The 21,333-nt window shown below is 39.2% G+C and overlaps 1 protein-coding gene across 1 annotated transcript in view; it reads right to left on the reverse strand.

Moving 5' to 3' along the window:
* Window positions 1-21,333, reverse strand: part of dpp6a (dipeptidyl-peptidase 6a) — a 935,015-nt gene that overhangs the window by 131,739 nt on the left and 781,943 nt on the right. The window contains exon 8 of the mRNA XM_028804164.2: window positions 6,549-6,669. Coding sequence (XP_028659997.2) covers window positions 6,549-6,669 — 121 coding nt within the window. The remainder of the gene's footprint in view (window positions 1-6,548; window positions 6,670-21,333) is intronic.

The following is a 21,333-nucleotide window of genomic DNA, read 5'->3' on the forward strand; positions in this document are numbered from 1 at the left end:
AACAATCAGAAGGTTCCTTACCTTGTTAATATAAAAGAGGATAATAAATAATAAATAATAATAATAATAATAATAATAATAGATGAGTTTATTTTGGTGGAGTTGATGGTAGAATTTAACATTAGGAAAAGTAAGTATTATGACAGAAGCTCAAGAGAAAGGCCTTTAAGGGCTTTAAGATCTTTGTTTACGTATAGAGACCCAAGGCCTCTTTATTGTCTCTCATATAAACAGGTCAGTCAAATATTGATATCTCCCGCACATTAGGCTTCTGCTATATTTGTCTTCTACCTCTACTATGTACAATGGACCTCAAATATAACCCTCTGTAGATGAAGAAAGTGCAGTCTCTAATGAAAGTTATTAGAGAGTCATACTCAAGGATGACCATATGAGGGTGCATGCTCTCTAAAAATAAGAAATACAATTCCATCTTAGTAATTGACTGCTGTTTCAAAGAAGCCAAGCCAAGACAGAGTAGATATTTCAGTTTTTTTATTTGTTTTCATGTAGTCATTATGGGTTATTGAGTGTTTATTGATGGGTAAAAATGACAAATTTATATATTTAAAATCTGCGGTGGGTTGGCACCCTGCCCAGGATTGTTTCCTGTCTTGTGCCCTGTGTTGGCTGGGATTGGCTCCAGCAGACCCCCGTGACCCTGTGTTCGGATTCAGCGGGTTGGAAAATGGATGGATGGATATATTTAAAATTAAATCCTCATCTCAATAAAGGGTGCACAAAATGAAGGGGTTGGAATACTTTCTGTATACACCGTAAATAGCAAGCTTCACCTAAATCAATTCTTTGTATATGATAAAAGAGCAAACAAAATAGAAAAGTTAAGCGCATGCCCATATTGTTTACTTTAGAATCAAGTCAAGTCAAGTCAAGTTGAGGAGCACTAACAGGTACAGTGCGTTGCCGCACCCACTACACGATGAAACAACTCGGTATCCTGGTGGGCACCCCCCCCCAGGCAGACATGCGGTCCAGTCCCACCCTCCGGAAATTACCCTCTATCTGCCGCAGCCAGCTGGTACGCTGGTATCCCCTTAACCTGGTCCAGCCACTCGGGTCCCCAACAATGAGGATCTTATGAGCTGGATTACCCTCGGGGAAACGCGCCACATGGCTGTAGTGCCGTAGCTGATGCTCCCTCACAATTCAGGTAATGTGCCTCATTTGGGACTCCATGAGCAACCGCTCATTTGACACAAAGTCAAACCAACGGTACCCAAGGATTTTCCGGAGAGACACACTACCAAAGGAGTCCAGTATTCGTCTCAGGTCACTGGATAGCGTCCATGTCTTGCAACCATATAGCCAGACAGGAAGCACCAGGACTCTAAAGACTTGGACCTTCGTTCTTTTGCATAGATATTGGAAGCGCCACATACCCCTTTGAAGCAACCTCATGATCTCCCATGCTCTCCTAATCCGTCTACTGACTTAATAGGAAGAGTCACCAGAGACATGAATGTCACTGCCAAGGTAAGTAAACCTCTCGACAAGGTTGACACACTGCTGATGGCTGTGCCCAAGAGGTCATTAAAGGCCTGTATTACTTTAGAATAATAGTAATGAATTCTTGCAAAGTTCTGAATAAACTTAATAACAAAACTTCATTAAGAGAATTAGATTTTTATATATTTTATAAAATACAATACATCTCTTTCCCATCGAATTATGGCGTTATACTGAGTTATAGTTGAGCAAAATAAGTGTTTGTGCAAGTAGGGTGGCATAAGTTAATACAATCACTTTATTCATAACACACTTTTAATCCATCTAGTATTGCTCCCGATATTACTGTTATGATGTTTATTATTAATGTTAAATCTATGGCTCTCTGAGGGATATAAAAACATTTTTGCTTAAAATGGTTTAAGTGTAAGATATCTTTGTGGCTTTGTGATGAAATTGTGAAATATTCACAGGTTGGATCTTGCCATGAGTACATTTTAGAAAATTTTAAACAAATCTATACGTGATTAATGAATATTTTTAGTTGAATTATGGTGTGCTTGGCACCTGTTTAATGAGAATTTATTTTAAGAATGGCTAAATTATCAACACTAAATCAATTGAAAACATTTAATAAAATTCCACTGGGTACACATTTGGGCCTGTAGCTTTACCACTCTGCTGTAAATTTATGACATCTGAATATCACAGCACCTCAGACGTTTATCAATTTGTTCTGCAAGAAGAGGATCGAGATACTGAATCATTATCAAAAACTGTAGGATAGTTAAGGATAAGATTGATAGTATCAGTGAAAGTTTAGACTTACATACAAATTTGGTTTACAAACGTTCACAGGAATGAAACTCATTTGTACTCTGAGACATACCTCTATTCTAATACAAGTGCCCAATTTGAGGAGGGATTACATTTTATATGTAACCGATATGCAGTGATTTGCTGCTGTTGTAAATTTTGCATGTAACCCTTGATGCTTCAAACCTTTCTATAAATTTTGCTTGTACTGCCTTTAATTCTTTTCCAGTTCCACTTCAGATATACCATATCTCCAAATAAACCTTAAATGCAAACAAAGCTACGTTTGCTGTTTGAAACTTTTTCAGATCAATCAATAGTTTTTCATAGAAATTAACATGGCATAATTTATGTAATGGAAAATTTTGTCAAGGTAGCAATTTTATATAAGTTAACACTAGCAATTTAAAGATTAGTTTTAAAAATTGTCACTCCTAGAATAAGACAGTTCAAATTTTTGTGGGGCTAGCTTGTATTGACATCAGTGACAAATATTAACAAGGAGGAAATACTTAAAAAGCATCATTATGCTCCCTGTTTTAGGTTCATTCACACATAACGCACGAAGCACCTATTGTGATAGTCATGGCTGTCTGTCTGTCCATCTGTTTGCCTGTATAAAATAACTCAGCCCCTCGTTGACCAATTTTGTTGTAATGTGGCACACTTATTCTTCAAGGAATTTTGTTGAGACAAGTACAGTTTCATCACGATATCTTGAACAGATCGCTCTGTACACAGTTTTAAAATTGTAAAATCTGTCATTGAAAAACACTGGCAAATTTGCGAGCTTGTCTATCTTAAAACAGACAAACATTCTGTGTGAATTCAGTTACAAATTAGTTCACTGTTTCAGTTTTACCTTAAGTGCAGTTACACAGACTTGTACATTTTACCCTTGCGCAGCTCCAATAGTCGTTACTGATGGGAAGCAGGTCCTCAGCACGTGGGGTATGAAGTCACTTTTACTGCTGGCTGCTTGTGCAAGCGTGGGACTGCATATTGATTTTGTTATACTGACTCCAGCTTCTTTCTACAATCCCAAAACATGGTGAGGTGTCTTCAGAGAAGGCCTCTAGTGAACTGCATTGATTTTCCTCTGGAGACTCAAGATTTTCTCACACATCCCCAAAGATGTGCAGATATGGTGACTGCAAATTTCTTAATTAACCCTTTGAGAGCATAAATGTGAGCCTAATAATACACTTACAAGACACATTCCTGCCATTCACTCAATGTTGCTAGACCTTAAGACCCTGACATTTTAGGACATCTTCTTCCCTCCAACAAAACTCCATCCTTCATCATACCTCTGCCAAAACAAAATCCACTTATCAAAAATAATTCCTTCCCTGTTCTTTGCAGCAACACTCTACATTCCTATCTCTTTAAGAATGACAAATGGCAAATGTCCTTCAACCTTCAACAACACACCGTTCAACAAAACACCATCCTCCTTCCTGCATCTGACCTCTTCCAAAATCTCTTTCCTCCCTTCTACCTTAGACAAAGAAACGAAAGTGTTCACAGTATCAATCATTTTGACAGTGAACTAGATAGCTTACTGTACCTTGAAACCTCTGTCTTCCTTACCTTAAAAAAACTAACTTATTTTTCTGCATTGTGAAAAGTATCACCTTAAGCCTCACTGTGTTTAGACAGAATTTAAAATGCATTTTTATAAATCATTTTTCTCAAATTGAATACTCAAAACATAGCATTTACAAACACACCTCATGTATACATTATTTCTTTAGATAATATATTGAAGTAAGTTTTGCCTTCAAATTACATCCAATAAAATTTGGAAGGCTCTTCAGGCTGACACTATGATTTTTAAGTTAGCTTTCATTGAAAGATAAAAACACAGCCTTGTGATAGAAGTTTATTGTTTTTTTTAGATACATTAATACTAAGAAAATGGCTTGAGTCTTTATGCCATGTCCTCTGCATAACCACCTGTGCTAGAAATGGCAACTTGTTATCATGTAGCCTGCACTGTAGTACTGGGGAAGACATAAGTGTGCATCTGAGCATCTGAAACCTGTTACCATTCAGGGAGATGACATGGAAGTGGTGCAGAGCTACAAGTACCTTAGGGGTTCATATATATAAAAGTGGACTGCTGTGACAAAACAGTGGTGCTGTTTAAGAAAGTCCAGAGCAGACTGTACCTGCTAAGGAGACTCAGGTCTTTGTTGTGTACAGCAAGCTATGGAAATGTTCTATCAGTCCATAGTAGCCAGTTTGGTGTTCTACACTGCAGTCTCCTGGGGAAGCAACTTGAGGTCAAAAGAAACACAATGACTGAGTAAACTTATCAGGAAAGTCTGTGCCATTATAAGATGGACCCTGGAGACGCTGGAAGCTGATGTGGAAAAGAGAATGGAGGCAAAATTGGATGCCATCATGAAAAAGCCTCTCCATTCCCTCTAGGAGGCGCTCTCTTGGAGCACTTTTAGCTACAGGCTCATTCCACCACGGAGTTCTAAAAAGTGGCTTTGCAGGTCTTTTCTGCCCAGTGCTAGCAGGCATTTCAACGCTTCCTCCTGAAGTACTTGTTAAACTTGAGTCGGAAATATCATTTTGAAATATCTGAAAAATATCCATCCATCCATCCATTATCCAACCCGCTATATCCTAGCTACAGGGTCACGGGGGTCTGCTGGAGGTAATCCCAGCCAACACAGGGCGCAAGGCAGGAAACAAACCCCGGGCAGGGCACCAGCCCACCGCAGTCTGAAAAATATACTTTTATTTTTTTAATTTATATTTATTTACTTTTATTTGCATATCGATCGATTGATTGATTATTTGTATTATTTGTCCTCTAAGTCTGTATCCTTGTTTTTATGCTTCTGCTGCTGTATGCATGTGAATTTCTCCTTGGGATTAACAAGTTAAATTATTTTCTTCACTGAGTCTATAGCTCATGCTACGTTCATGTACTCTGGGATGATTTGGCGCTCCGAGATGTAATGTTTCAACTTCAGTGTGTTCATGTGGGTTTCCGGTCAGAATATTCGGAAAAATCTGAAATCGCTCTTGATTTGTTACTTGGTGTATAAAAAACAAACAAAAACCCAGCAATTAAATATAAATGCCGTTTTCTGTGGAAATAACAAGCAAAATATCCTGTAAACACACTGAATATGTATCACTTCACAACAAATGAATTTCAACCAAAAAATAGCAAATTGGGAAGACTAGGTTTATTGTTTAATTTTACAAAATTGGCTATTTGATCAAAAGTTATGTCAAAACTAAAGACAATTCGGCCAGTTTGTTTTGTCTGAATTGTCTGAGTTCACGTGGTATTTCCAACTTGACAACGGATTTACTGTTTGTTTGAAAACTGCATCAGAGCAAGACACTCTTTTTACCAATGAACAGACATCTTTGAATGCTTGCTTCCACAATGAAATCCTACACAATGAAATGGTCTGGAATTGTGTTTGTGCATAGCGATACCTCTTATAGAAAAGAAGAAAGAAAAAGAGTGAAACCTTTATAGAGGAATAAACCAGGTGCAGTTATGAAGGAAGGACTACCACTTTATCTAAGTGGTTGCTGATTTGCTTTAGCTACTGGAGTACCAGCTTATTCAAGGTAAATAAGAAACAGAAACTATAGTCTATAGTATCAGCATGAAAATGTGTAAATGCATGAATATGTATAAATGCCTTTCAATCAAACAGGTGGAAACATTTATTGCTTAATATGAACACAGAGAGTTTTTATATTCATACCTGTAACACTCTTAAAAATAGACATTAACAATTTGAAATTGTAACTTTAAAGTCACAGTAAATACAATACGCTATTATAATAGTATTTAACTGCCTTGAGTCTTTAAACAGCTGAACTTAACTCATGCTTGTACAGGGTCTTAGTGGTAAAACTACGTTAATAGCTGCGTTAGCGACCGTCTGCTCCTGAAATAATTAGAAAGTCTATTTCTAGGACCCTATTGATCTATCAGTGACACCAACAGCAGTTTACTGTATATATAAAGTAAAAGTTTCACCTTACTTTTAAAAATTATTTTTAAAAAAACCTGAGATCAGCATATTTTTGCATAACATGTGAGGATATTTTCCTTTAACAAACAAAAAACTGAACTTATTTTTTTGCAGTGAAGTTTAAGCAAGTAAGTTGATAAACTGGGTGGTCTTTTCTTGTGTGCCGGACTTGTATTCTATCCCTTAATGTTCATTTTAATGCGTGAAAGGCAGTGTTTTTCAGAATATGTTTATGAGTCTTACCTTCATATAGCCAGTCACTGAGACCATTAAAGATGACTCCTTCTTTCCCAGAAGAAACCAGACGAATTGCTTTGCTTTCCGCATTGAGTTGATAATAAATGTTATTCTCAAATATGAAGATCTGCAAGAAAAGATTGGTAGTATTATTATGTAATCCTGAGTATACACAGTTAGATGTGGAAACAAAAAACGTATTCTTCCATTAAAAAGTACTGTATATATACTTTATATATACTGAAATTAATTTTGTCCACTAAAAGAGCTACTTTAGCATCTTTCTTTAGCAAGTACAGGCTTTGCCTTGCAGAGTGTTGCTTACACAATTAGTATCTTATGGATTCCTGCCCAAATCTGCTCCAGCAATTAGAAGTGTTTCTTACAATCACCCGAGTCATGGGAAGTAAAGTAAATAAAATATTTTCCTGTATCATCATGGGAATGAATTAAACACTCACTTTTAATTATCCTTAACAACTTTAGGTTAGATTGTCAAACTGTTTTGTAGCAATCCTCAATACTAATCTTCTGTGAAAATTATTTTCTTAAATGCGGTTTCATCTGAAAAACTGCAAAAAACTTCTTATCCGAACAAATTCTAAAGGCATTCTTATGCTAATGTTGTGTAGAAGGAAAAAACAGCATTTATTCATAGTGAGTCAGTCTTGACAGAATTGCTTTAATTTTGCACTTTACTTCTTAGAAATTCTTCTAAGAAACTATACTAAAATTAGCTGCAGGAAATGACAATAAAAATGTGCTTCATCTTGTTTAGGGTCCCAATTATAAGTTGTCAACACAGATGGTTTGAGAAAGTGTGCACAGTTATAATTTGTGAGCCACAGTGTTCAACATGCAAAAGACAGCCTTCACCATGCTGGCTAAATGGCACTATGATTATATGAAGTAAAAGAAATTCCAATCTATAAATAACGAGAAGGACCTGACTATGAACTTGCACACTCCTAGGAAATGTCTAATGTTTTAGCTGGATATCCTCAGGGCAGCAATCAGCATGGAAAAAATAACAACAATGTCAAATATGAGGTGAAGGAAGTCATAATACTGAAGATACCTAGTTTGGCAAATGCAGTTCTGAATGAACACCTACTGTAAATGAATATGTAGTAAGTCATAATTGGTTATGAGATGCTAATTTTCCACTACTGTACATCAAAGCAGTTACGGTGTACTAATTTGCCTTATTAGTAAAATCACATTTTTCCTTGAACATGTTTACAAACCTTAGCAGGCTACTTTGAATATATAACCAAAACCAAAGCAAACAGAATTTTAGATTAAGTTAATACAATGGTGTAGGAATAACACTTAACATAAAGGGTGAAGTTAAAAAAAAAGAAAAACAATTGCTGCAATAAACAAAATGGCATCATGGAAAAGACAATTAAAAAAAATCAACTTCTTCACAACACTTTCTGGATTTGAACTAACTAACTAACTAGCAGGCTTGGACACAAGCATAAAAGCACAAGAGAGTTTATTCATGGGAAACCCTTCTCTGTAGGTGTTTCCCACAGCACCAAGCACAACTACGCAAATAAGCACAACAATACTTTGTCTTTCTCTCTTCTTCTCTTCGTCACTGCCACCACTGCTACTCCTGGCAAGCTTTGTCATACTTCTGGCTCTGGATCCTGGAAGTGAGGCAGGCAGCTCCTTTTATCTACCACCCAAAAGTACTTGCAGCATTCCATACACATGGTCTGAAAGAACTTCCAGAATTAGGGCTCCCCAGTCCTTGCAGCACCTGCTGGTGGCACCCACGGAACATAATGGGGCTGAGTCGAAGAACTCCAATTCCTAGAATACCCTGTAGGAATCCGAGGCACCACCGTAACACAGGGCGAGCTGCCATCAAGTGATCCGGGGGTGATAATACCTTGTGCATGCTCTCTCCTCTGGTCCTTCCATCTTGAGGGCGTCCCAGCATGGTAAGGATGCTAGCCGTCCCTCACACTATGTAAAACCACAACCATCTAAATATCACTCCACAATTAATTCCTCACCACAGTAAAATTCAAATGGAAACCTTAATGTGTGATTGCAACAATTCGTGCAAGATTTATCTTGTTAGACCCAACCAAGTTGTTGTACAGCTGACATGCACAAAGAATTTTCTGTCACATGCACTAAGTACGAGATAACTCTGGTTTATTTTTTTTTTTTAGAGAAAAGTACATTTTCATTTATATTTTATATAACAAAGTGCATTTCACTATTACAATCAGTGTGTTAAAACTGTTAATCAAGTCTTTGGAGTGTGCAAAAGAAACCGTTTTTGATGCATGGAGAACATCCAAACTCACCAAAGATACTGGCAAAGGCAAACATGAATTCAAAGCAATAGATTGAGAGCTAGCAGTGCTACCTTCAGCAGCATTGTGCCATCCAAGCCAACTGAGGCTGAGAATGATGTATTTACTTTATGTCTTTTATCCAGCAGAGAAGTGGCTATGGGTGAACAGTAGGGGTTGGGCAGTGTCCATTCAAAAATGTTCAGCTTATTTTAGCATTTATTTTCACTCCCTACAAATCCAAATGCCCACCACAGGATGCCATCCTAGTAACACCACTTCCATATCACCAATTCATATTGCAAGTGTTTTTATATATTAACATCTGAAGAGCTTGTGGTTTAGCTCACTAAGGTGCTCAGGGCCTTATCATTGGTGAAGCAGGAAGCTTGGTTGTGTGATTTGGAGTTAAATACTTTTTTCAATCAGACCAAACTGCTGACCTATGGAAAAACTGACTTAAAATTCACTTTTTTTAATTTTTATGGTGGTGTACGCTGAATCCAGAAAATTGTTTATTCCTTTGTTGCTGTGGATAGTAATAAATACAATAACATAAGAAATTTGTCAAATGACAAAAGACCATTCAATCCATCAAGTAAGTTTGTTGAGCTAATAGATAATATGTCCCAATATCTCATTAGATACTTCTTAAAGCTTGCCAATGGTTTCTGCTTCACCGTATGTTTCTACATGTCCCACTCTTTGTGGGAATGATGTGTCACCAACTGGAAAAACCATTAGTATTTTCAGTAATGTATAAGAGTGCTAAATTCCATCACACATTGCATAGATTTGCATGATTTGTCTTCACTTTTAGGAATCTTATAAATTTTTAAAATTAATAAAGATAGCTTAGATACCACAGATAAGATACCACATCTTGCCTGAAGAAGGGACCTGAGTTGCCTCGAAAGCTTGCATATTTTAATATTTTTAGTTAGCCAATAAAAGGTGCCATTTTGCTATAATTCTCACTACATTCATAATGGCTAACACGGTACAACACCCTAGCACTATAACGATACCTTAGAAAGGTAAACAGGCTTTTGAGTGTGTTTTGCTCTTTTGTACATTCAAATTTAAAGCAGCTTCATCTACTAGACTGATGCAGTGCATACGTGGTAGTAAAACTTGAGTGTCTTGATCAGTAGACTATAGAACATGAACATTTCAGGAATGCACACTTTAAGGCCATGTAAACTAAATATTTTTCACCAGGACAACCTTGACCACTGGGTAGGATGTTATGGACTGAAAGAAGTGATTTACCATTGTAAGACTCTGCGCCTATCCTAAGCATCTTAGGAACATTTCTGAAGGTAACAGAATTCTGCTAGAGGAAGGCTTACTTGAGATTTTTAAGAGGTACTAATTTTGAAAAATAATTTATTTGCTTACAAAAAACCATAACATTTATACTTGGAAACACTGTTTAGAAGGTACCCAACACTCCATTTACCCATTATCAAATCTGCTTAGAGTTTAGAGTTATGCGGACTGGAGCCTAGTCTGGCAGCATCAGCTGCAAGGTAGGAACAAACCTTAGCTCATCAGAATCACACTAGAGCATACACCCATGCACTCACTCGTACAGTGAGAATTTACAATTTACAATACAATATAACTACGGTAGACATCTTTTGGGCAACGGAGGGAACAGCAAACCACCAAGATAAAAATTTACTGATCATTGTTGGTGATTAAGTCTATGATAGTGGCATCATCAGGAATTTTAATGATGGAGTTGCAGCAGTGTTTCTCCACAGATTAAGAATTTAACAAGAAGTACAGCAGGGGGCTCAACACACTGTCATGTGAAATGATGTTGCTGAGGATCAGAATGGAGAAAGTGATGCTGCCAATCAATAAATAGAAAAAGTATGCAAAGCAAAATAACCTCTCTGTAAATTTTTGTAGTTATTAATTTTGTTACATGAACTATTTAAATATTGGTTTACGAGTATGCTATGTTATCAATAAAATGTAACTTACACACAGTGATAACACCGCTGTTACCATCAGGCTAGAATAAGTCATGCTAATTAGAAGAAAATCCTTGTTTTTGTACTAACTATGTTTGCTTTCTCTTTGTTGAAGATATTTTGAAATGTAATTGTTTCCAAGTTTTTTCAATATAAAGGTTTCTTCTTCATTGGTACTAATGTCAATTGCCATTATTATGCCATTACAATTATATAATATGCACAGCATGACTCTGGCAAGCTAACTAACTGCTCAATTACCACTGTGTCATTCATAACTATCAGATGAAAATATTATTTAACTGCACGCTGGTATGATCTCAAAACTATAAACATAATATTTGATGTAACTGAGCAGATCATTTTCCATTCTTCTCCCTAATTAAAGAATAAATTACACTTTTCTGCAGAATTATTATCTAAGTAAATGACCATGGGAGATACAGTAGCAATCACAAAGAGAAAGATAAAATGGATAATATATTTTGATGAAGAAAGGAAAGAAGCATGATTTTTGCTTTGAGAAGTGACATTTAATATGATTCGGTCACCTTTATAATTCTAGATTCTTCACAAGAAATAATCATTGTAATAGAAGCTGGCCATAGTGAAAGGCTGTTTACTTTCCTTGATGCAGAAAAGAAGCAGATGAAATAATCCCACCTGCATCAGTTGCTAAGATTTCAATTTTCAGATTCCTGTTTTAATTTTTTCTTTTTCTAGAAATATAGACTATGACCAATACTCTACTGTGGTGTCTGAACTATTAGAAGTTAAATGAAAAAATGAAGTAAAGCATGGAAGACACACTTATATCAAAGATAATAACTAATAATGTAGGGACATATCTCGGTCATGGCTGGTATTTGTATTGTGTGTCACACATACATGAGTAGGGAACGTTTTCAGGGCTGGTGTAACAATTGTAATTCCACTCCGGGTCAAAAGGGGCTCTGTTATTTACAACTTCTCCTTGTTCATTTGTACACTAGAAGCTCAGAGAATTGAGAAGCCATGAGGGCACTTACGGTTCTTTGCCAAATCCTACCTCTTCTGGTCTTCAAGCCATTTATCAGCATGTTCTATCTCAATAATTCTTTAATGGAAGAAGTTTGCAACAACCATGACTGTTCTGAGAGCTGGACCCATAATCGAACTGAGCAATTGTGTGAGAAGGACCAGTATAAGAACGGTGACCAAAAACCTGATGGTTCAAAGCTGAGCTTCAGAAAACCTGTATTGAGATGGGCGAAACTTCCAGAAGGACAACCACCACTGCAGTGCTCCACGGATCTGGGCTTTATGACAGCGTGGTCAGACAACACATGAAAACCTACATGGAACTTGCAAAAAGGCACCTAAAGGACTCTCAGACTTTGAAAAACATGATACTGTGATCTGATAAAATCAACATTGAAGTGTTTGAACTGATTGAACTAATTAACACATCTGAAAGACCCCAGGCACCGCTCATCACCTGTGCAATACCATTCCAATGCTTAAGCATTACTGTGGCAGCTTTATGCTGTGAGGTTCTTTTTCTGCAGCGGGGACTTGGAGACAAGTCAAGTTTGAGGGAAAGCTGAAGAGACCAAAATGTAGACATACCCTTAATGAAAACCTGCTCCGGAGTGTTACTGACCTCAAACTAGGTTAAAGGCTCACCCTCTAACATGAAAATGAAACAACACAGGAGTGGCTTAGGGTCAGCTCTTGAAGGTTTTAGAGGGGCCCAGTGAGAACCCAGACTTGAACTCAATAGAAGATCTTTGGAGAGACCTTAAAATAGCTGACCACCAATGGCTACTATCCAAACTGACAGGCTTATGAGGATCTGCAAAGAAGAATGGAAGAAAATCCTCAAATCAAAGTGTGAGAAACTTGTTGTGTCAAATGTAAAAAGACTCCAGGCAGTAATTGCTGCCAAAACGAAGTACTGAACAAAGGATCTGAATATATGGGTTAATGTGAAATTTCATATTTTTTATTTTTATTAAATATGCAAATCTTTCTAAAGTACTCTTTTTTGCTTTGTCATTCTGGGGTACTGAGTGATAACTGATGAGGGAAAAATAAATTTAAATTATTTTAGTATAAGACTGCAATATAACAAAATGTAAAACGGGTCTTAATAATTTCTAAAAGGCACTGCACATACTTAGATACACCAATGTCTAGACAATTAAGAACCACCATTTGACCTACCATCAAGTCTTTGGACTGTGGGATGAAAATACACACATGGGCTTGTAGATGTCATGTAAACTCCACACAATGGCCAGCCAATGAGAATTGTTTTCATTAGGCAGCATAGCGATAGCCAAGAGCACAAGATGTTTGACCAATGTGAGCTGACCATTCACTTCTTAACTCTCTCTCAGCCCTTTGTCTAAAAAAGTGCTTCCTGGATACTGCTATCAGTTCATTTCCCCTGACCTTCCACTGCTATTCTCATTTACATGATCCAGTATCTGAATTAAAGAATTCTTCCGGATTAACTTTATCAGTGTATACAGTAGCTCAAATAAACAATGCTGTTTCTATAAAAAAAATTATATATTTATTGAAAGGTGGGGTTAATGGAGTCTAAACATTTCAGTTTCCAGTCAGCAAAGCAGTTGCACAACCAGCACACAGGAAGATATACAAAAATTGGAAAATCAACGGCAGTGACACGCTGTGCCAAAATTTAATCAGCCATTCTGTCAGTCAGCAGTGGTAATACTTTGCACAGATAACAATTCCCATCAGCATCTGGCTGGAGCATTAAGAGCTATCATTTCAGCTGGTCAAATATAAAATGGTAAGAACGTGACATTTAAATGATGAGGCATACTGCCATTGTAGTCCATCCTTTCTCCACAGGCAATATTTCTTAAGCCATACAGGGTCACATGCAGAGTACTGTACATCCTCTGTCTTTCAATTTAAAGTCTCTGCATAGTTTTAAACAAACATAACAGCACTGGCATGCAATGTTAATTTTTTCCATGCAACCATCCATTTGCTGTACCTGCTAAACTAAAGTTTAGAATTTGGCAGGTTAGAGCCTAATTTAATAGCACAGGGAGTAAGGCAGGAGCCAATTCTGGGTGGGACACCAGAGCATTGCAAGACTCACTTAAGAATATACATACAGTAAAATTCACTTTCATTTGACAATCACCAATTAACCTAACCAGCTCTGGACTATGGGTGGAAAACATGGAGTACCCAGAGAAAATTGGTCACAACATGCAAAATCCACAGATTGAAAGTGCTGGCCCAAGCTAAATTCTACTCAATGACAAACTACTTTACACATGAAGCAAATTTAGACAGTTTTTTTTTTTTCATATGTTGCTTGAAGAAAAAATGTGCAAACACAGCCACAGGGGATGCACAAACCAGTGTTTCTTCGTGCCGGTCCCGAGCCCAGATAAATGGGGGGAGGTTACGTCAAGAAGGACATCTGGTGTAAAATTTTGCCATATCAATATGCGGACAATGATACAAATTTCTATACCAGTTTGGTTGAGGCCCGGGTTAATGGCAGCCACCAGTACTGTTAGCCAACAGAGTGCTGGCGATAATTGGACTACTGTTGGCCAAAGAAGGAGAAGAGGAGGGGGGAGACGTGTCCAGAGGCAGAAGGACAGGAGGAATGTAAAGAGAGTGGAACTGAGGGTAGGAACTTTGAATGTTGGCAGTATGACTGGTAAGGGAAGAGAGTTAGCCGATATGATGGAGAGAAGGAAGGTTGATATATTGTGCGTACAAGAGACTAAATGGAAGGGGAGTAAGGCCAGGTGGATCGGAGATGGATTCAAATTGTTCTTTCATGGTATGGATGGGAGGAGAAATGGGGTTGGTATTATTCTGAAGGAACAGTATGTTAAGAGTGTTTTGGAGGTGAAAAGAGTGTCAGACAGACTAATGATTATGAAGCTAGAAACTGAAGGTGTGATGATGAATGTTGTTAGTGCATATGCACCGCAAGTTGGGTGTTCAATGGATGAGAAAGAAGATTTCTGGAGTGAGTTGGATGAGGTGATGGACAGTGTACCCAAGGGACAGAAAGTGGTGATTGAAGCGGATTTCAATGGACATGTTGGTGAAGGGAACAGAGGAGGTGATGGGTAGGTACGGTGTCAAAGAGAGGAACGAAGAAGGTCAGGGAATAATGGATTTTGCAAAAATGATGGACATGGTTGTGGTGAATATGTATTTTAAGAAGAGGGAGAAACATAGGGTGACGTACAAGAGTGGCGGAAGATGCATACAGGTAAATGATATGCTATGCAGAAGAGTCAATCTGAAGAAGATTAAAGACTGTAAAGTGGTGGCAGGGGAAAGTGTAGTTAGGCAGCATAGGATGGTGGTCTGTAGGATGACGGTAGAGATCAAGAAGAAGAGGAGGAGAGGGAGGGCACAGCAAAAGATCAGATGGTGAAAGTGGAAAAAGGAAGACTGCAAGGTTGAGTTTTGAGAGGAGGTAAGACAGGCACTGGGTGGCAATGAAGAATTGCCAGACATCTTGGCAAATGCAGCAGAAGTAGTAAGAGTGACAGCAAGAAGGGTGGTTGGCGTGACATCTGGACAGAGGAAGGTGGAAAAGGAAACCTGGTGGTGGAATGGAGATGTACAGGAGAGTATACAGAGAAAGAGGATGGTGAAAAAGAAGTGAGATAGTCAGAGAGATGCAGAAAGTAGACAAGACTACAAGGAGATAAGACGCAAGGTGAAGAGAGAGGTGGCGTAGGCTAAAGAAAAGGCGTATGATGAGTTGTATGAGAGGCTGGACATTAAGGAGGGAGAAAAGGACCTGTACCGATTGGCTAGACAGAGGGACCGATCTGGGAAAGATGTGCAACAGGCTAGGGTGATAAAGGATAAAGATGGAAACATACTCACAAGCAAAGAGGGTGTATTGAGCAGATGGAAATAGTACTTTGTGAGGCTGATGAATGAAGAGAATGAGAGAGAGAGAAGATTGGATGATGTGGAGATAGTAAATAAGGAAGTGCAACGGATTAGCAAAGCCGTTGGCCCAGATGATATACCTGTGGAAGCATGGAGATGTTTAGGAGAGATGGCAGGGAGTTTTTAGCCAGATTGTTTAATGGAATCTTGGAAAGTGAGAGGAAGCTTGAGGAGTAGAGAAGAAGTGTACTGGTACCGATTTTTAACAATAAGGGGGGTGTGCAGAGCTGTAGTAACTACAGGGGGATAAAATTGATGAGCCACAGCATAAGGTTATGGGAAAGAGTAGTGGAAGCTAGGTTAAGAAGTGAGGTGATGATTAGTGAGCAGCTGTATGGTTTCATGCCAGGAAAGAGCACCACAGATGCAATGTTTGCTCTGAGGGTGTTGATGGAGAAGTATAGAGAAGCACAGAAGGAGTTGTATTGCATTTTTGTGGACCTGGAGAAAGCACATGACAGGGTGCCTCGAGAGGAGTTGTGGTATTGTATGAGGAAATCGGGAGTGACAGAGAAATATGTACGAGTTTTACAGAATATGTACGAGGGAAGTGTGACAGTCGTGAGAAATACAGTAGTAATGACGGATGCATTCAACCTGGAGACGGGACTGCATCAGGGATCGGCTCTGAGCCCTTTCTTATTTGCAATGGTGATGGACAAGTTGACAGACAAGATTAGACAGGAGTCCCCATGGACTATGATGTTTGCTGATGACATTGCGATCTGAAGTGAGAGTACAGAGCAGGTCAAGGAGACCCTGGAGAGTTAGAGGTTTGCTCTAGAGATGAGAGGAATGAAGGTCAGTAAGAACCAGACAGAATACATGTGTGTGAATGAGAGGGAGTTCAGAGGAATGGTAAGGATGCAGGGAGTAGAGTTGGTGAAGGTGGATGAGTTTAAACCTTGGGATCAACATTTTGGAGTAATGAGGATTGTGGAAGAGAGGTGAAAAAGAGACTGCACGCAGGGTAGAATGGGTGGAGAAGAGTGTCAGCAGTGATTTGTGACAGACGGATATCAGCAAGAGTGAAAGGGAAGGTCTACAGGACGGTAGTGAGACCAGCTATGTTATATGGGTTGGAGATGGTGGCACAGACCAGAAAGCAGGAGACAGAGCTGGAGTTGGCAGAGTTAAAGATGTAAAGATTTGCATTGGGTGTGATGAGGATGGACAGGATTAGAAATGAGTACATTAGAGGGTCAGCTCAAGTTGGACGGTTGGGAGACAAAGTCAGAGAGGCAAGACTGCGTTGGTTTGGACATGTGCAGAGGAGAGATGCTGGGTATATTGGGAGAAGGATGCTAAGGATAGAGCTACCAGGCAAGAGGAAAAGAGGAAGGCCTAAGTGAAGGTTTATGGATGTGGTGAGAGAGGACATGCAGGTGATGGGTGTAACAGAGCAAGATACAGAAGACAGAAAGATATGGTAGAAGATGATCCGCTGTGGCAACCCCTAATAGGAGCAGTCGAAAGAAGAAGAAGAAAAAGAAGCTTGAAGAAAAATTGTGCAGAAGGAGAAATGCCTATGAAAACAATGCCTAAGCCTTAGGTATAGTGAAATTTCTGTTAGGACAGTCCCAATTGATTTATTATATATGGAAATATGATTCACGTACTTTCTTATTCTCCTTGAAATTAATTCCTGGCTACATCCTTGGCCTAGGCCCTTCAGAATCCAAACACAGGACATTTCCGGTCCCAGAAAAGAAAATATCTTAGCAAGTAATAGGGCTACAATGATGGCATGGTCAGGTAAGTGGCTACTACTGAAAATCAGCAACTACTGTGACAATTGAAATGAAATAATTGCTAAATCATTTGTTTAATTTCTGCTGTAAAAAGAATTGAGCTGACCAGGTTTTTGCTTTCTGTAACAGATCTGAGTTGTTTTGAGATCTTAATATTGCAATTATCCTGCAAAGTTTTGGCCAGACCACCTAGTGAAAGGAAGATCCACTAAGATGAGTGGGCACCAATGTAAATAAAAGCTACTAAATAGTATGTTATCACTAACATATGGATTTGTTTGCCAGAAATTCACTGCTTAAAAGAAAAGTGAAATAAGCAGTGTGACTCAAGGGGAAAAGGCCAAAAAGAGACTTGTCACTTGAATGGTAAGACAAATCTCTGTGAAACACAGAACAAAACAATACAAAAATCATACGAATGAAAGGTTCATTTACGCAAAAGACATCCTTTAGATGTAATATCATTTTGACCAGATGAGTAAATGGACATGTGCACTGACTGTTAGGTTAGGTTACCCTTCCCATTCCGAGATGGTTTATATGAGAATGCACTTCCTGAAGTTGAATAGTAAACCCCCGCTTAAGATGGACATGTTTTATCTGTGTTTCTATTGTAAAGGTAATAGCAGTGTCCAGAAAAGTAATACAGGTAGCTCAAAAATAGACCAATAATTTTGGCTAAGAATAACTAGCATAGTGAAGCCACTCCTGACCAGGAAATAATGATGAAAAAAGGAGAAGCCAATAGACAAAGTATTCAGCAAGTGTTCATTGGGGCTTACCTGGACTCTGTGGAGGGAATTATAGAAAGGAGTTCTAGAAACTATGAAAAATGTGTAATGACATGTTCAATTTGATCATTTATTTCTGTTAGAAATAATTTTTCTATGCAAAAGTATATGGAACCAATACAGTGATCCCTCGCTATATCGCGCTTCACCTTTCGCGGCTTCACTCCATCGCGGATTTTATATGTAAGCATATTTAAATATATATGGCGGATTTTTTGCTGGTTCGCGGATTTCTGCGGACAATGGGTCTTTTAATTTCTGGTACATGCTTCCTCAGTTGGTTTGCCCAGTTGATTTCATACAAGGGATGCTATTGGCAGATGGCTGAGAAGCTAGATTGCTTACTTTTCTCTCTCTCTTGCGCTGACTTTCTCTGATCCTGACGTATGGGGATTGAGCAGGGGGGCTGTTCGCACACCTAGACGATATGGACCCTCGTCTAAAAATGCTGAAAGATTATCTTCACGTTGCTATCTTTTGTGCAGCTGCTTCCTGAAACGACATGCTGCACGGTGCTTCGCATACTTAAAAGCTCGAAGGGCACGTATTCATTTTTGACTGAAAAACAAACTCTGCCTCTCTCTATCTCTCTCTCTCTCTCTCCCTGCTCCTGACGGAGGGGGTGTGAGCTGCCGCCTTCAACAGCTTTGTGCCGCGGTGCTTCGCATACTTAAAAGCCAAACAGCCCTATTGATTTGTTTGCTAGAGATTGTTTTCTCTATCTATGTGACATTCTGTGCTAATGACACGCACTCCTTTGAAGAGGAAGATATGTTTGCATTCTTTTAATTGTGAGACAGAACTGTCATCTCTGTCTTGTCATGGAGCACAGTTTAAACTTTTGAAAAAGAGACAAATGTTTGTTTGCAGTGTTTGAATAACGTTCCTGTCTCTCTACAACCTCCTGTGTTTCTGCGCAAATCTGTGACCCAAGCATGACAATATAAAAATAACCATATAAACATATGTTTTCTACTTCGCGGATTTTCTTATTTCGCGGGTGGCTCTGGAACGCAACCCCCGCAATGGAGGAGGGATTACTGTATAGGAAGTATTTTAAGATAGAGAAGCTTTTATCTGTGGCACGAGAACCACCTTTTCTCACCATCTCAAACGTACGCAGTTTTTAATGTCTGGAAAACATTCAGGATTAAATCACTTAGAGACCTACCAGCAAGCCCGCGATTCTCCAAAGAATCGCAAATCCAAGAATGGCAATCACCTCATGGAGGGTGGGTGCGTCCTGGGAAATGTCATTTAATTAAATAAACATATTTGTACTAAAGTGGTTTCTTTTTGGAGCTGTGACTCATGTGGTTGTGGTGTTTCAGAAGCGCGTTGTAGGCGCCTTGTTTCCATCAGGACATAAATGCATGACAATATCGCGGTGAAACGGAGGCTCACCGTCATCACTTTGAAACACAATTGCCACTTCATTAACGATGGGAACATTGTATCGTCTCGGATCCTGTTCTTTGTCCTTTATTAGCACCACGGCAATTGTAGTTGGTGCCACACCGTCTGCCTCTGCTTTTGTATTGGCTTCTCTGTCAACCTCATGTAGCATTTTCATAGAGTTTGCTAATGGGTGTTTGTTTATGACTTCAGCTACGTTTCTCATTATTAGCTCTCTGGTTGATATTGTGCGTCATCCAGATGTAACACGTACATTTGGGCACATTTGCGGTGGTGATTTGGCTCAGGGTGCACTGTTCCAATCCGATGCAATATTTGTCAACACACGCAAAAGCATTATGGGCCATTCCCAGGGGGGAAGCCGGTGCGTGATGAAATATCATGGAGGGTGGGTGCGTCTTGGGACAGTTCATTTCAACGCGCTTCTGTTATTGTCTATCTTCATGCAGTCTCGTTTTTGTTTTTTTATGGCTGTGTCGTCGTATATGCGGTGGTGTGGCCGGTCGCGTCTGGGCGGCTGTACACCCTGGCGTGCACGCTTTACCTCAGGTATAGTTCACAGGTCGTAGGCATGGTAAAGTTTCCATTGAATTCAATAATCCCATTTGAACTAAAGTGGTTTCTTTGTGTGGGCGCCTTCGTTCATTGTTTTTAACTATGTTGTTTGGGCGCCACCTACTGACTCTGGTTTGAACTAAAGTGGTTTGTTTGTGAGACGGAGCGTTCGTTTATTGTTTTTTTCCATCTGGTGTCGTATCTGTGTTTTCTGTGGCTGGACTGTTAATAATGTATTACTGTAAAACTGTAATGTGATTCAAATATGCTGTGTAGTCTGGACGTCTGGGGATTCCGTACTGTAATACTGTAATGTGATTCACATATGCGCTGAATCGTTTCGTTTTTGTTTTCTCCGTGGCTGTGTCGTTAGCTATGGGCTCGGATTTGTATTTCCGCTAGTTGAGCTGTTTCGTTTTTGAGCCGTGACTCCTTTGCCTGGGAGCTGTTTCGTGCGCTTCATTTGTCTAGCGGGTGTGTTTTCTGTGGCTGTGTTGTTAGCTATGGGCGGGCTCATTGCAGTGGCGATCACACTGGTAGGCATGTTTTCTGTGGCTGTGTCGTTAGCTATGGGCGGGCTCGTTGCAGTGTGGCAGTGAGCGTGCACTTCGATGCGCCCTGCGTCCATAACCTTCGGTTAGTAATATGGATCCATTTTACAGTCCCTCCCTTTCAAAGATCCAAGAGTACAGTGGGAAAAGGTTCACTCACTCAACATCTCAGAGCTCCATATGTGCAAAGCATACAATTATTCAACTCAAAATTATAAATCGAGGTCATCTGTCTCACTTAAAATTGTCCAAAATGTTTCCTGGGCAAGATTCAACCTGCAAACGATGCAATCAATTTCCAGCCTCACTGGGCCATATGTTTTGGGCGTGGACCAAATTAACATCATTCTGGACCAAAATCTTTAAATGCCAATCAGACAGCCTTGGTGTCACAATTCCTCCTAATCCACTAACAGCTGTGTTTGGTGGACCCCCAGATGGGCTTGAAGTGGAGAAGGACAA

Source organism: Erpetoichthys calabaricus, chromosome 6 (assembly GCF_900747795.2).
Source record: "Erpetoichthys calabaricus chromosome 6, fErpCal1.3, whole genome shotgun sequence".
Taxonomy (NCBI): domain Eukaryota; kingdom Metazoa; phylum Chordata; class Cladistia; order Polypteriformes; family Polypteridae; genus Erpetoichthys; species Erpetoichthys calabaricus.